The sequence below is a fragment of the Ornithodoros turicata genome, chromosome 5 (assembly GCF_037126465.1).
Source record: "Ornithodoros turicata isolate Travis chromosome 5, ASM3712646v1, whole genome shotgun sequence".
In the NCBI taxonomy this organism is placed as follows: Eukaryota; Metazoa; Arthropoda; class Arachnida; order Ixodida; family Argasidae; genus Ornithodoros; species Ornithodoros turicata.
Window position 1 is genome coordinate 32,415,067 of NC_088205.1, and position 13,187 is coordinate 32,428,253.

General features: G+C 47.5%; 1 protein-coding gene across 1 annotated transcript; it reads right to left on the reverse strand.

Moving 5' to 3' along the window:
- Positions 1-1,772: 1,772 nt before the first annotated feature.
- On the reverse strand, positions 1,773-2,561 carry LOC135395684 (uncharacterized). Its single transcript, XM_064626780.1, has one exon. The coding sequence runs from the start codon at positions 2,559-2,561 to the stop codon at positions 1,773-1,775; it is 789 nt and encodes a 262-aa protein (XP_064482850.1).
- Between the last annotated feature and the right edge of the window lie 10,626 nt (positions 2,562-13,187).

Here is a 13,187-nt window from a genome sequence, read left to right on the forward strand (position 1 = left end):
TGTGCTGTATTTGGTCATGGACCAAGAAATGTGATGGGGCGAGGGTTCGGCTGATTAAGAGACCCTGAAAGGGTGGTTCGGGAAGGTTTTTGGTGCGGGCGCTGAAGAAGTATGTGCTAGTGTGGACCTAGTGTGCGAAGAGTAGCGACACACCATTCAGTAGCATTGCCTGGACGATACAGGAGAATGCAGGTTTTGCTCCAGCAAAGGACGTTAGCTTGCTTTTAACAACACACAGAAACATTCGTGGTCAGAAAGGGAGAAGGGTGTATACCACGGTAATATGGGGAGTCTGAGCAGGTGACGGACGGACAATCAGATCAGGCCCATTATCTCGGTTTTGATATCTTTTGACTTATCCCATTATTCCATAAAGAGGTTCAATTATTCATGTTCGGTAAAATGAATGAGGTTTCAAGCTTAAATAGGAAAACGTGTGTGGGAGGAAGTGTTGTAATGTTCCTTTCATAATAATACTCCAAAACTTGACGGTCCCAGGGTTTTCTCCAAGGGGAGCAAGGGGGAGCAACCCCCCCCCCCCCCCGGAACCACCTCTTTTTCTGGAGACGGCTATTGGGCGTTCAGAGGTTCCTATCATGGCAGCTGCGAATAAACATTACAACCTATGATTAAGAATGCACCATTTTCACAAGCGATCTTGGAGCTAGAGGGGGGGGGGGCACTGCCACCCTCTCAGTACGCCCATGACCTTGAGGTTCCACTTCCTTCCTGAGTAGATTGTAGTTAGCTGGCACGATGGTAGCCAGAAAATATTTCGGGAGGGCAGTTTATATGGGGACTTTACATGGGGGAGGATGATTCCCCCTTCGTTTTCCTCTCCCAAATGCACTACCAAGGGCATGATTTGAGGGGGTTGACCGGTTAAACAGTACAGGCGCGTGCCACAGCAACAACCATTTGTCATAGTATATATGTCTTTAGAGAGAGTACTGTGTTACAGAGCCTGAAGAACGGTAAGTGGATCATATGGGAAATGTGTCATTGACACGACTTCAAGACGTAACGTAAGAGCATGCACTGGTAGAATGATTGCAGAAGGATATGTTTGAATAGTCATTTGTGTCACGCATTTGTACATGTGATCTTATTTGACACTGCTTTTGTCTTCTTCAAAGTAAAAAAGGCCACTGCCTGACACTGTTGTATCTTTTATGAATCTAGGTTTTTGTAAATGCTCATTAAGCGACAAGATCATTTCAGGCGTCGGCTAAATACGCAAGAATAACAGAACACTTAAGTTATCTCAGCAAATGTACGGAACACAGCTGAAATGTGGTTGTACTGCCTGCGGTAATAACGGTAGCACCAAGCGAGAAGCGCAATTAGGAAAACAAAACGAATTTGAGGCTTCTACTGCTTGCGTCTTGAGCGGGCATCGAGTTAATGTACACTTAGGTGCAGCCAAGCAATACTGAATTCTTCCACCGTACTTGTGCAGCGGCTTGTGTCAAACACACGCACGCCAAACAACACGGAACGCCGCTCGGAACGAGAGCTGACCACAACACTTCCACAATTGCAACACTGTACTAGGAGATCACACTGTTCACTATTCATCTCTCGCTTTCTTGGCTCCTTGCACCTTCCCTTCTAGATAATTCAGTTCCCATTGCAGAGTGTAAACAAGTACTGGCAGCCATGCTGGCCGCGATGGGGCGAAGGAGGCAACTCCGTCTGTTTCTAGCCGCCCCAGGTTTTCAGGCTGCCGCGGTGCCAACCAATAGGCGTGCGCGCATTCTCCTATGCGTATACTAGCCTGCGTTACGGAATTTCGCTTCCGGGCGCGGTGGAGGTTGGTACCGCAATTCAGACAATAAATCAGCCTGAATCACACGAGCCTCTCGTGCAAGCGCATCAAGATTCTCGAAATTTCGCCCCCGTAGATACGGACGGAAGCTAGGATGGCTCTGCCGTATAACACGCGAAACCTTATCCTGATCTGTGGCCGTCGGGTCGGCCCTATCGAAGAGCTCTTGAATTGCGCGCACAAATTCAATGAGACTCTCGTCGGCGTGCTGTGTGCGAAAAGCTAACTCTTCGCGCACACGCATTGCGTAGTCGGGTGGCAAAAATTCCTCCCTAAAACGCTGCCGGAAGTCCGCCATCGAGGTGAAAGGCTTCTGCAGCCTTCGCCATCGAGCGGCGTCCCCCACTAGAGCTACTGGCAAGACCTGCCCTAGCACTACCTCGTCGGACGCTCTAGATGCAACCTGATAGGTCTCCATCTCCAATAGGAAGTCAGCTACCGACTTTCTATCAGAGTATCCCGAGTACGTCGGAATTGTCATACTCGGGTGGAGCCGTGGGGGAAAAGTAGAATGCGGGCTAGTCTGCGCCGCATTCAACTGCTGGGTCAATGAAGCGACAATATTTGTCATTTGCAGCAATAAGCTAGCGGTATCAACCGCTTGTGGAGTGGGGAGAGGTGGAAGCCCACCTGCCCCCGTGTTGGTTCCGGCATCGCCGTTGCCGCCACGTGCTCCTGCCTCGCCGGGGTTAATAGTGTCCCCGTTTGTTGCTGACCCGGACTGATTTTCCATGGATCGCGTATGCACTACCATGCCACGAGGCGCCTAACACCCGTGTTCCCCCAAAATCCTAACAGGGCCCCAAAAATGTAGAGCGCTCAGAACCACTCTCAATTGACGACAAAGGAACGTAGGCCTACGTTGGGCGCCAGATGTGGGATTTGCTCCTGCAAGTAGCCTTCCCCACCGGGTTGTGGTCTAAATAACCGGTACGTTCCCTATCGCCAACCAAGAATGACTCTGACACAGGTTTGGAATAACTTACATTGCCGACTTTATTGCTGCAACGTCTGCTCACTTCCAAGTCCCAGGTACGAGTGACCTCTTCCTCCCCAGGGTCCCCTCCCGCGACACCTTCCACTGACCTACTTCCATGCGCCAAATCGGCCCACGTGGCCAAACTGGCCAGTGGAAAGTTCCTGTGTCGAGGGATCGCCTGGGGGAGATAAGGTCACGGGACGGCTCCCCATGTGTCCCCCAAACTGGGTCACCACAAAGTGATGCCTGTTTTGAGAAAAAAGTTTGTTTGTTTGAAGTGTTTCGTTTTCAGTTTTCAACAACTTTGCGGATCGTGAAGTCGGTTTCTTCCCACCTCACGTGTTTCGGGAGATTGGCAGCGCCTGCTTCTTCTGCACCAACTGCGGTGGTTCGTGGTCCAAAGGTACGTTTTTCTTTTTTTTTTCTGTGTTATTTGTTTTATATTCAATCACTTTTTCAGAGCAAAAACATTGGGCGGATCGAGTGATACGCCCGTTTCTCGGCTGTCGGACGGTACCGTTCGACGTGCATTGTAAAGGAATTCGTCTCGTAAAGCAACAAGAAGAAGCAGAAGATGGAGAAGATGGATCATCAGTGTCACTCTGTGACTGAAGAAGACTGCGTGTATCTGTGTTTCTTTAAAAACGACGTGTTTCTTACACTCCTTTGTATTTATGCAGATTACGAATGGCTACTGACGGGAGATCTGCCCTTGGTCCTAACCTTCAAGCCTCTTCCGAAGACGTTCTTTTTGCGGATTGGTGATCAGCAGAGAACCTGTCGTTGTGGAGGACTCTGGTCGAGGGACCCCAGCCATTGGTTAGACTCGAGCCTTCGTCCGTATTTGGACTGTCTTCCCGGCTACGAAACCAAAGTTGGAGGGTAACTCTCTCTCTCTATCATGTAACCTCTCACGATCAATAAAAAAAGGTTGTCTACTCTCATTCATGTCTCTGTCATGACGCCGGAGCAGAGGTTTGCAACCTATGTGCAAATGCGAATGCATCGGAACTTGCTACGATTACGCGATTATATTCACGGCGATGGCTGCGAGGGTGACTTTCGCTCGATTCTCAAGACGATACCCTTACGTCTGTTCACCCCCAGTGGGAGGATTACAAAGAAAATGAAGCGTTTCGTAGATTACAAGCTCGAGCTGTTGGAAAAGTATAAAGGAGAACTGGCAATTGACCCGTGTCTCATCAGCGTGGGGTTCAACCGACCCATCGTTCGTCGCTACTGGCTTCTCCACACTTCCCTGGACGTTACAGTGACCGGCGACGAGCGTCGGGTCAGCACGTTGGAAGATCGTCTCGCAAGCGTCTTGTGTATCTCGCGAAAAAATAGACTATTTTACGAAACGAGTTCGCTCACGAGGAGTCGTTTTATTGTTTCGTCATTCTCTTCGAGGTTACAGGGAAACATGGATACACAATTTTTCAAGCTGTAGCGTTTCGACATGCGCGTGGCTACGTAGATACAAAAAAGACCGCAGTAAGGCAAAAAAAGGAGATTTAATACACTGGTCGTTATACTCGTCCACTAGTAAAGTCCTTCGAAGGTTTGCTTCGATGGGGGGAAGTCCGTAACTGTCGAAAACACGGCAGACCCGTCGTAGTTTTTCAGGTAGAGCACCCAGTGCTGGCCGCGCTTTCTTCGCTCTTCGGTATTGATGATTAAATGGCCGGCTCGCGTAAAACGTAGGCTTCGTCGGAAGCGCAAATGCCTCTCAGCATGGAGGAAGCGAGGGGGTTCAGGGACACGAGTTCCAAGATTTCGCTCTTGTACATTCGTTCTATGACAAGGTGACCGTACGGTCCTTGTCGACGCACATGACTTTGGAACACTCGGAAATCAAGAGGACGGTGACCGCGTGTGGAAGGGCTTTAGCGAAGCGTAATTGCAGGCGAACGTTTCCTTTTCGCCACTCGTTCAAATGCGAAGGAGAAGAACACTTGTCCACGTCCAAGTTGAAGTAGAGAAGAAACCCGTTCGTTTTAAATCGGTCGTTGCTGTACTTGAAAGGTTTTTCACCCAGTTCTTGCAAGAAGTTAAAGTAGGGAATTTTGACGAGGTCGTTCTTAAAGTCGTACTCGGCTCGCACTTGCTGACCGTCCACAGAGAGCATCGAATGCGACAGGTCGTAATGGCGGAATTAGGTGTTCGACTGGATGTCTCCGAGAAAGTCGGACGTGGCGAGCAGGACGACACATAATTTGGAAGGCACCCTTTCGGGATAAACGTTTTCAAAGTGAGCGTCCAAGCTCCCGGCACTCAAACTCCGCACTTTGGTTTCCAATCCGCGTAAGACGTAGATAGCAGGTGTGCTCTGAAGGCGCCGCTCGTATTCCAAAAAACAGGGAAGGTGCTAGCGTCACCTTTTTCAAGTGTAACGCAGTGATTTCCCCAGCAATTCCACTCCTAGAGTGGAAAACCTCCCCACTTCATCATCACAATATATATGTTGTTGTTGTTCCCCAGCAATTCACTGTTGGGGGGGGGGGGGGGGTGCCGAGCTCTCAAGGGGGGGGGGGTTTGCTTGGTGAAAGTTCCACTTACGGAATGTTTCTTAGACGCGGAAAGAATCGTGGCACAATGGTGACATATCTTTACAGTTTTCCCGTTTTATCTGTTCGTGTTATTACGTTAGAACACAGTGCATTAGAATACATATTCATTATGAACGGCATTTCAACATAATTAAGATGCATAATCACAAGACTGACAAACAAAAAAGAGTAGCACCTTGTCTTACGAATCGCAATGAATACCTAGCAACCAACGGTGAAAACTTTAGACGAAATAAGCAGAATACTTTGCTTGATTGAGTTGGGCGCAAATGGTTCTTGATGATTCACATTGAGTTTGCGTGCCCGCACGCATGCATTTGAACAGTCACTTTCAAATTATTTTGGAGAAATGCATGGTACGATCATCTGCATGACTGTGGTCCTACGGCCCAAGTTTGGCAGTACAGGATGTAATTCGCTGCGCCGGACTCACTACCAGAACGTGTTAGTGGCCCAGCTGGTGGTTGGCGGTGGGGTCACCTGAGAAATCTCAGGGGGGGTGTTGCAAAAATGCAGGGAGGGTGTACACCCCCCCTGAGGGGGGTGTAGGGAAATCCCTGGTGTAACGTCATCTCTTCAATGTCCACCTCGTAATTGTACGTCTTATTGTCGTTGGGCGCCGATATGAGTTTAAATTCGTCGTTGTTTAACAGGAAAATGATACGAATTTCGACGGCAGGTACCATCAGTCGCGGCTGTTGGAACAGGTCGGTATTGATCTGACCAAGCAGGTTAAAGTATTTCCCACCCTTCGTCTCTTCGTAACGTTGTTTCGGACCGCGAGACGAGACATCGTAATCGTTCTTTAAATGTTCGTCGTCCTGGACAAAGAGTCCAGCCGCATGCACTGTATCTTCAGCCAGGGGCGTGGAATGAAGCACGACGTCCAAAATACTCCTGTAGGCGTACAACTCGTTGGAACTGACGAGCTTGTTGTTCGCATAAACGGTGACCGTCTTAAACATGCCGCTCAACAGATGGTTCATTGGGAAAACGACATCTTTCCCTTGGTCAGGCAACAAAAGAAGGAACGAGACAGCGACGACGACATTGACGACAACAACGACCTCTTTCTCGTCCATTTCTTCCCCGTCGTCGATAACAATGCGCGCAGTCAAAGACACGAAACTACCGTAGAGATCCAAGTGTGCCCTTTGTAAATTTTGAATACACGGTATTCACGGAATTGTTTACTCCGTTGACTGGATAAAAAAATTGGTACGAAGTATCTTCCACTCCGTATTGAACAGAAGGGGGGTCGAATATCATCACGTCACTCGTAAGACAATGCGGTGACCGTTGCGTCTGTACTTTTCCTTTCGTTGACGTCATGACGGAAGCGTAGTGGATATGTGACCCTCTCGCTCAAAAAGAACCAAAGATGTCTGCAGGTGTTTCGACAGGTGTGGCTTTTTGTTGTCTTTTGCGGCGTAGCTTCCCATTGTTCTTCCCCGAGCCCTGCATGGAATCCAACACGTCTCTCCCCGTCGCAATGGCCGTTTTTTTTACTTCGCCCCGTTAGCCCCGGATAACTTCTTTAATCTTGACTAATTCCATGGGAGAGACCGAAACACATTTTATTCCTTACCTTATTCACCTCTGAGTTTTGCTTTTATATTTATACTTTCATATTTTTTACTGTTACTGTTACCAGTATTTTTACTTTTATCGTTCTTTTTGCAATCTGTACTGCTTTGGAATACCTTTCCATTCTTTGCAATCACACACGTTCCCTTGTGCAGTTATCGATGCTACCACCGACCGTTAAGAGGTTCGTATTACGCGCCTCATATTCACCTACGCCGAGACGCCGGAGTGTACACTTTCTTTTTATGCTATCTCCCTTGCCCTTTCTGTATTAAATCTTCATTGCTGGTTCGTGAGTCTATCTGTTCATCTTGTCCTGTGTTCGTCCTGTGTTTTCTCTTCCAACTCAAGGCAATGTTAATATCAAGCGCGATATTCCTTCGCCGTCGGCCAAATTCGGCGCCAAGCGCTTCAACGTTTTCTTGGCGATAGGTTTTATTTGTTGCCAGATGGGTAGAATAAATTTGGATATGTTGCTCAACACACCACCACCGCGTTGGAAAAGGGGACCCGTATACACAGGGATTATTTCTGAAGAATTACGGTGCATATTTGAAATGCAACGTTAGATTGGTTCTACCTTTAGGGCCAGTTCTCACTTGACGACGCCACACGCGACGTCGTGAGCTGGCGGCGGAAATAGACACGCATTTCCGGCGTTGGGAGAGGAGAGACGTCGAGCCAAAAAATTTGCCATGCCGGTCTCGTTCACGACATCGGCGAGAGTTGGCGAGAACGATACACTGGCGACCAATAAGGTGCCACAGAAAGGCCACACCTCCTGATTTTTCGTCTGCTTTGGACGATGGAATGCCACTGCGGTGGGAACACGAAAATCGCGCGCGCTGAACGGGAGGCGGAAATGCGCCTCTACTTCTGCCGCCTGCTCACGACGCCGCGTCGGGCGTCGCCCAGTGAGAACTGGCCCTTAGATCGCAACGGTAAACGTCTTCCCGTTTCGTCTGCGAGAACAATCGTGACTGAGGGAATTTCGAATTGAGACAGATTAAAATACTGGATGTTATCTAACGTGTAGGTAACGACGTGCTTGTCTTACTCGTAATAAAAGGGTAGTATTTTTAATATCGTTTTTTTTTCCGCTCCCCACGTAGGTGGGTTCCACGATATCCGTGTAGACGATTATGTTGTGAAATGGGGGTTCCAGGAGTACCTCGACTGAGCTCGTGGCATCCTCCTCCTCCTCTGTGAACAGGGTACGCGATTCGAAACCTAAAAGCACGGCCAGGTACTCGGAAAGTCTTAATGTGGTGGTGCCCTTGGAAAGCCGAATTTTACATTCCTGTTCGGCTCGATCGAAGCTGAAGTGCACGCGTTCACCAACGTGTTGGTTTACCGCATCCAGGAGTGCTTGGGGTGTAGCATAATAGCTGGGAGGTAGATGTACTTGCTATGATCGAGGGATTTTCGTCTTGATCACGAAATAAAATTGACGCGTTACAGGGAGCGAGGTGCGCCGAGTTCCTTCTTGCCCCTCGATGGGTGTGAACTGTACCAGCTTTAAAAAGGGTTCTGGAATGTTCAACTCTTTCGGTGTTTTCAGAGAGTAGACGTTATCCGCGAATTCTAGCGTTGCTTCCAGCTAGTATAATTGGAAATACTTGTTGAGTGTGTTACGAAGGGACGTGGTTTCCGAATTCAAACTGACATCGCCGAAAGCAACGGGTACAGCGTGCTCCAATAAGACGGAGGTGACTTCGCGCTCGCTCATTTTGAGAGGCTTTACCGCACGACCTGATTCGCGTGATGCCACTAACGAGTCGACCGCCTGCGCGAGCCGAGGGTCCAATTCCACGGCTTTCACGTCTTCGGGGAATACAAAGTCGTATCAGCGATCCAAGGAGAAGCTCCGTCCGTTCACTTTCTTATTTCTCAGCGCTTTCGTTACAGGCCAAGGTTGGTTGGCGTCGCGGGTTACGACGAGTACCTCCTCCGGGTAGAAAGATACGTCTACTTACTTACTCCAGTAATTTTCCAGGTGCACGACGGGAGGGGAGATGTCTCTCAGGCGGGAGACGGTGAAAATCTGAGGCGACCAACTCCCTTCCGAGCTCTTTTGAAAACCTTTTCTGTGCAGTAGGACCCTCACTTTATCCCCGACTTTCAGCGTCTTTTTAACGGAGGGTACAACGGGCTTCCCATTTATTTTATTGAACAGTTTCAATTCGTTTTCGGGCGTGACTTCGGACGGGCTGATGCCCAACGTCCTGTGTTTGGTATTGTTGTAGTCGCGCACGATCTTGGGAAGCGCAGAAACGAAGTGGTATTTTCCGTTTACTCTAAAATAACGGAATATTCTGTCGCGTAAAGTCCGTATGACCCGTTCTGCCTGTGATGCTTTGATTACTGGAGAGAAGGTGGAATACATGTGGACTTTCTTTCGTGCCAGGTACTCCTTGACGGCCTTGTTGTAGAATTCCCCTCCTCTGTCGCAAAAGATGTGTGTAGGCACGTTACCGCCCCGAAAAAGTCGCATCATGGCCTTTTTCGTTTCGGCGGGGCGTTTCGTCTTTAGAGGGAGGGTGCGCAGAAAACGGGAGAGGGAATCATCAATCGCCACGAGAATGTAGCGGTAGCCACCGTTGAACCTCTTGTATTTTGAAAAGTCGGCGAGATCCATTTGCCACACGTCGTTGATCTTGAGCGCGATGATGCGTCTCCTATTAAACTTTCTTCTCACCGGATGGTGAAGCGTGCAGGCGACCACCTTTCTGAGAATGGCAAGAGCCTTCTTTTTGCTCAAGTGATGCGCTTTTCTATGGCGGTCCACGCCCCCCCAAACCACCCTCTGGTTTCTCATATCCCTCCATAAGTTGTCCACGCAATTGAGGCTTGCTGCTGCTGCTGCCTTTAATTACCTCTAATTATCATCAATTACTCTTACCTCCTACTCTTAAGTACCTTCGACTACTTCAATTTCTAATCACTTGCCTCCATTTACATTTACCCTCTTATATCCCCTTTGCATGTCCACTTATACGGCTGTCTTGCTGAGGCTTCACCATCTCACACACGGACGCACACACACACACATGCATACATACAGCTTTTTCCATTTTGACACTCCTAATGTGGACCCAGCCACATTAGGAGTGTCCTAACGCATTTCAATGCCTAATGCATTCAAAAAGTTGCACTCCTCCCATTTTGAGCCAATCAGGGCAGAGGACGATGTCTTTCGAAATTATGGTTGGACAGCAGGTGAAGTAACGGCCGTTCCGCTAACGTCCTTAGGTTTGCCGTCTGACTAGGGTAACACGGTTCCAGCCCTCAGTATCGACCAGCTTATCTGCGCTCTTTTACTTCGGTCGATCCATTTATGTTCCAAATTTCCAATATCTAAAGGAGTCTTCATTTCCGGCACTGGAGCATTGGGTGAAGTCCACCAGCATGACATTTATTTATTTATTTTTATTCAAAAAACCCAAAAGACTACGAGGGTCATTACATGGGTTAAAATAGGAGCAATTCAACACAATGTTTATCAAAGGACAAAACAATAGTAACAATACAAGGAAGAGAATGCTGAACAATGTCAATCTTCAAAACTATGTCAATCAAAATAAGTGTCAAGAACAGAAACACTGGGATTATTTATTGAGTAAACATATAAGAGAATAAATGTCTACGAAACATCAATGGATTTGTGATGTTGACGAGGGTCTGATGAAGGGAATATACTCCATGCACATCATTCATGAAGAGTTTGAGACCCCTAGAGCAATCGGGATGTTGTGTAGTATTTGTGAATATTCTATAAAAATGGAAACGTTTGCAAAATTAAAGAGTGCTCAAGTCTATTGTCTTCCAGGATGTGCGGTCTCGTAAAATGCCCCAAACGCGCCGACAATGTGCGAATAAACTCCTTCAATTAGTGTGCAGAAACCACCAATTTAACAATACATCTATACGTAATATGCATGTTGACGCGGCTGCGCAGTGGCGAGTTACAGGGTTGCAAATGCCATTGCTTAGAAGAAAATTTCTGAAAGTACAAGGCGCCGACAGATACGCTAGTAGAAGCAATAAACTTGGCGCTATCTTGCACTCACAAGCGCTACTGTTGAATTACGAAACAGGTATAATTATTCTGACACTAGGATAATGCCCAAAGACTCTGTTTGCGTAGGTTGCAACTTTTGTAGGATCTTTGTAATACTCAAGCATAATGTGTTACGGAATGAAACCTCGGACATCGCATCTATTCAAACGTCATAACCTCCTCAATGAGTAGAGGACAATTTTCGCTGTCTTTAACTTGCGTTACCACTTAACACTTTAGAAAGCAGGTACGTAGCCGATCAGCATTGTGTCCTGACCTTTTCCGCATCTGAAACCAACAATCTGAAACACCGACGCAAAGCGTCCATTGCGGAACTTCAGAGGTAGTCGCTTTCGCAAAAGCCAACTCTGTTCTCTTTCTCGAAAAGGGAAGAAGAGTTGACGGACGTGCTCTTACGTGGAATTTTTCTGGAATCTGTGGAAGTTACCGCGAACTGGTTCAGTGAACAGCAATACAATCTGGCAGGGAGAGACGGGGGCTGCGCGCATGCGCATTCACTCACGGATAGCTGTGATTTCTTGGACCTTTTTCAGTCACCGCGATCCCGCATTTCGCAATCTGAGACCATTCCGACTGCGCCTCAAAAGGGTTGCGGGATAGAAGTTCTCTCAAACTATGGTGAACCTTTTGCGCAAACCACTTTGCAGGACAGGCGGAGTTACACTCGCGTTGGTCATGTTTGTTTTCGTTGGTATCCGCCGGAAAGCCAACGATCGGAAGCGAACCAATCGTGACTCTGAAACGGTCCGGAACGTACCCTCACCTGGAGATAATCAGTACTAGAAATGCGCATGCGCGCAGCGCCCGTCTCTCCCTTCCAGATTGTATTGCTGTTCACTGAACCAGTTCGCGGTAACTTCCACAGATTCCAGAAAAACTCCACTAAGAGCACGTCCGTCAACTCTCAATAACTCTCAATAACTTTTTCAACTCTCAATAACTTTCACAAAATTCTGCATATCACTCTTCTATTTTTGACGAACGAAGCGTCATACGTATCGTAGCGGTTTCTTTCTCCAGTTCGAGAAATCTTTTGCCGCTCTACCACGAAGCGACCGATCGACCGTATGCAGCGCGCCCGTTCCCGGAAACTCCCTACTGTTCTCCTAAGCTCGCTATAGTCAGTTTTAATACATCAGAAAAACTCTACGAAAACGATACGAGAAATGAAGTTATCAAATCCAAGCTTAGCAATGTGATGTCACTCGCTTTGAACGAACAGGACGATTGGCTTATCATATTTTCGGAACAGTTATCGTGAACACCTTCCGATCTACTAAAACTCGCTGTGGGTGATTTGCAGCTTCCTGTCAAAATGAAGTAAGGGTCAAAATGAAGAAGTCAAAATGAAGTAAATGAAGTAAGTACAGTGTCACGTGGATTTACGCTTTCGGTCCGAAGTCCTGCTGGAGTCGCATAGCCGTTTTCAACGTAAAAATGAGCGGATGCTGAGCGCTTAACTGCAGAACGTAAGATGTATCGCATACCCTTGGATCCTGCAGCTTTGGAAAAATGTATGAGCGTAAAACAAAACTGAACTAAGGGAAGTGTGCACTTGTTACCAAATGCCGTGCTGTGTACTTACCATGTTCAATTCTGCGTGGGTATGATAACATTAGAAACTCAAGATGAATAATTTCATCAAAGTCACAACATTCGTCACAAACTAAAAGGGGGAGGGGATATGTTTACTAAGCAAAAAGAAAGGAAAGGTCAGCAAGACGGAGGTCGGCTTGCTATTCCCAAAAAAAAAGGAGAAAGAGGAAGAAAAGAAAAGAAAAAGAAAGAAAAAGAAGAAAAGAAAAGAAGAAGAAGAAGAAGAAAAGAAAAGGAGAAGACAAAGAAGAAAAACTAAACGGAAACGGCTACATGCGTATGGTCATCAGAGTGCAAATGATTGCTGCGTAAAATACAGTCTGTACATTTTGTTGTACCCAGGGACGGCACAACATCCTGAATTCAGGGCGACCCCATATCCCAACCGGTGCCCCCTTCCATCCCCCACCGCCACCAAGAATTCATGCCCCGGTCCCAAAAATTCGAGGCAATCTGAATGACAAAACGTGGCAAATGCTTTACGGTTTTCGTCTTGTATGGATGGAATGTACATTGCATTATTTGAATATGAATGTTTCGGCATAC

Bases quoted from the DNA above. Each gene is read 5' to 3' on its own strand.
- LOC135395684 (XM_064626780.1), bottom strand. From the start codon at position 2,561: ATGGAAAATCAGTCCGGGTCAGCAACAAACGGGGACACTATTAACCCC.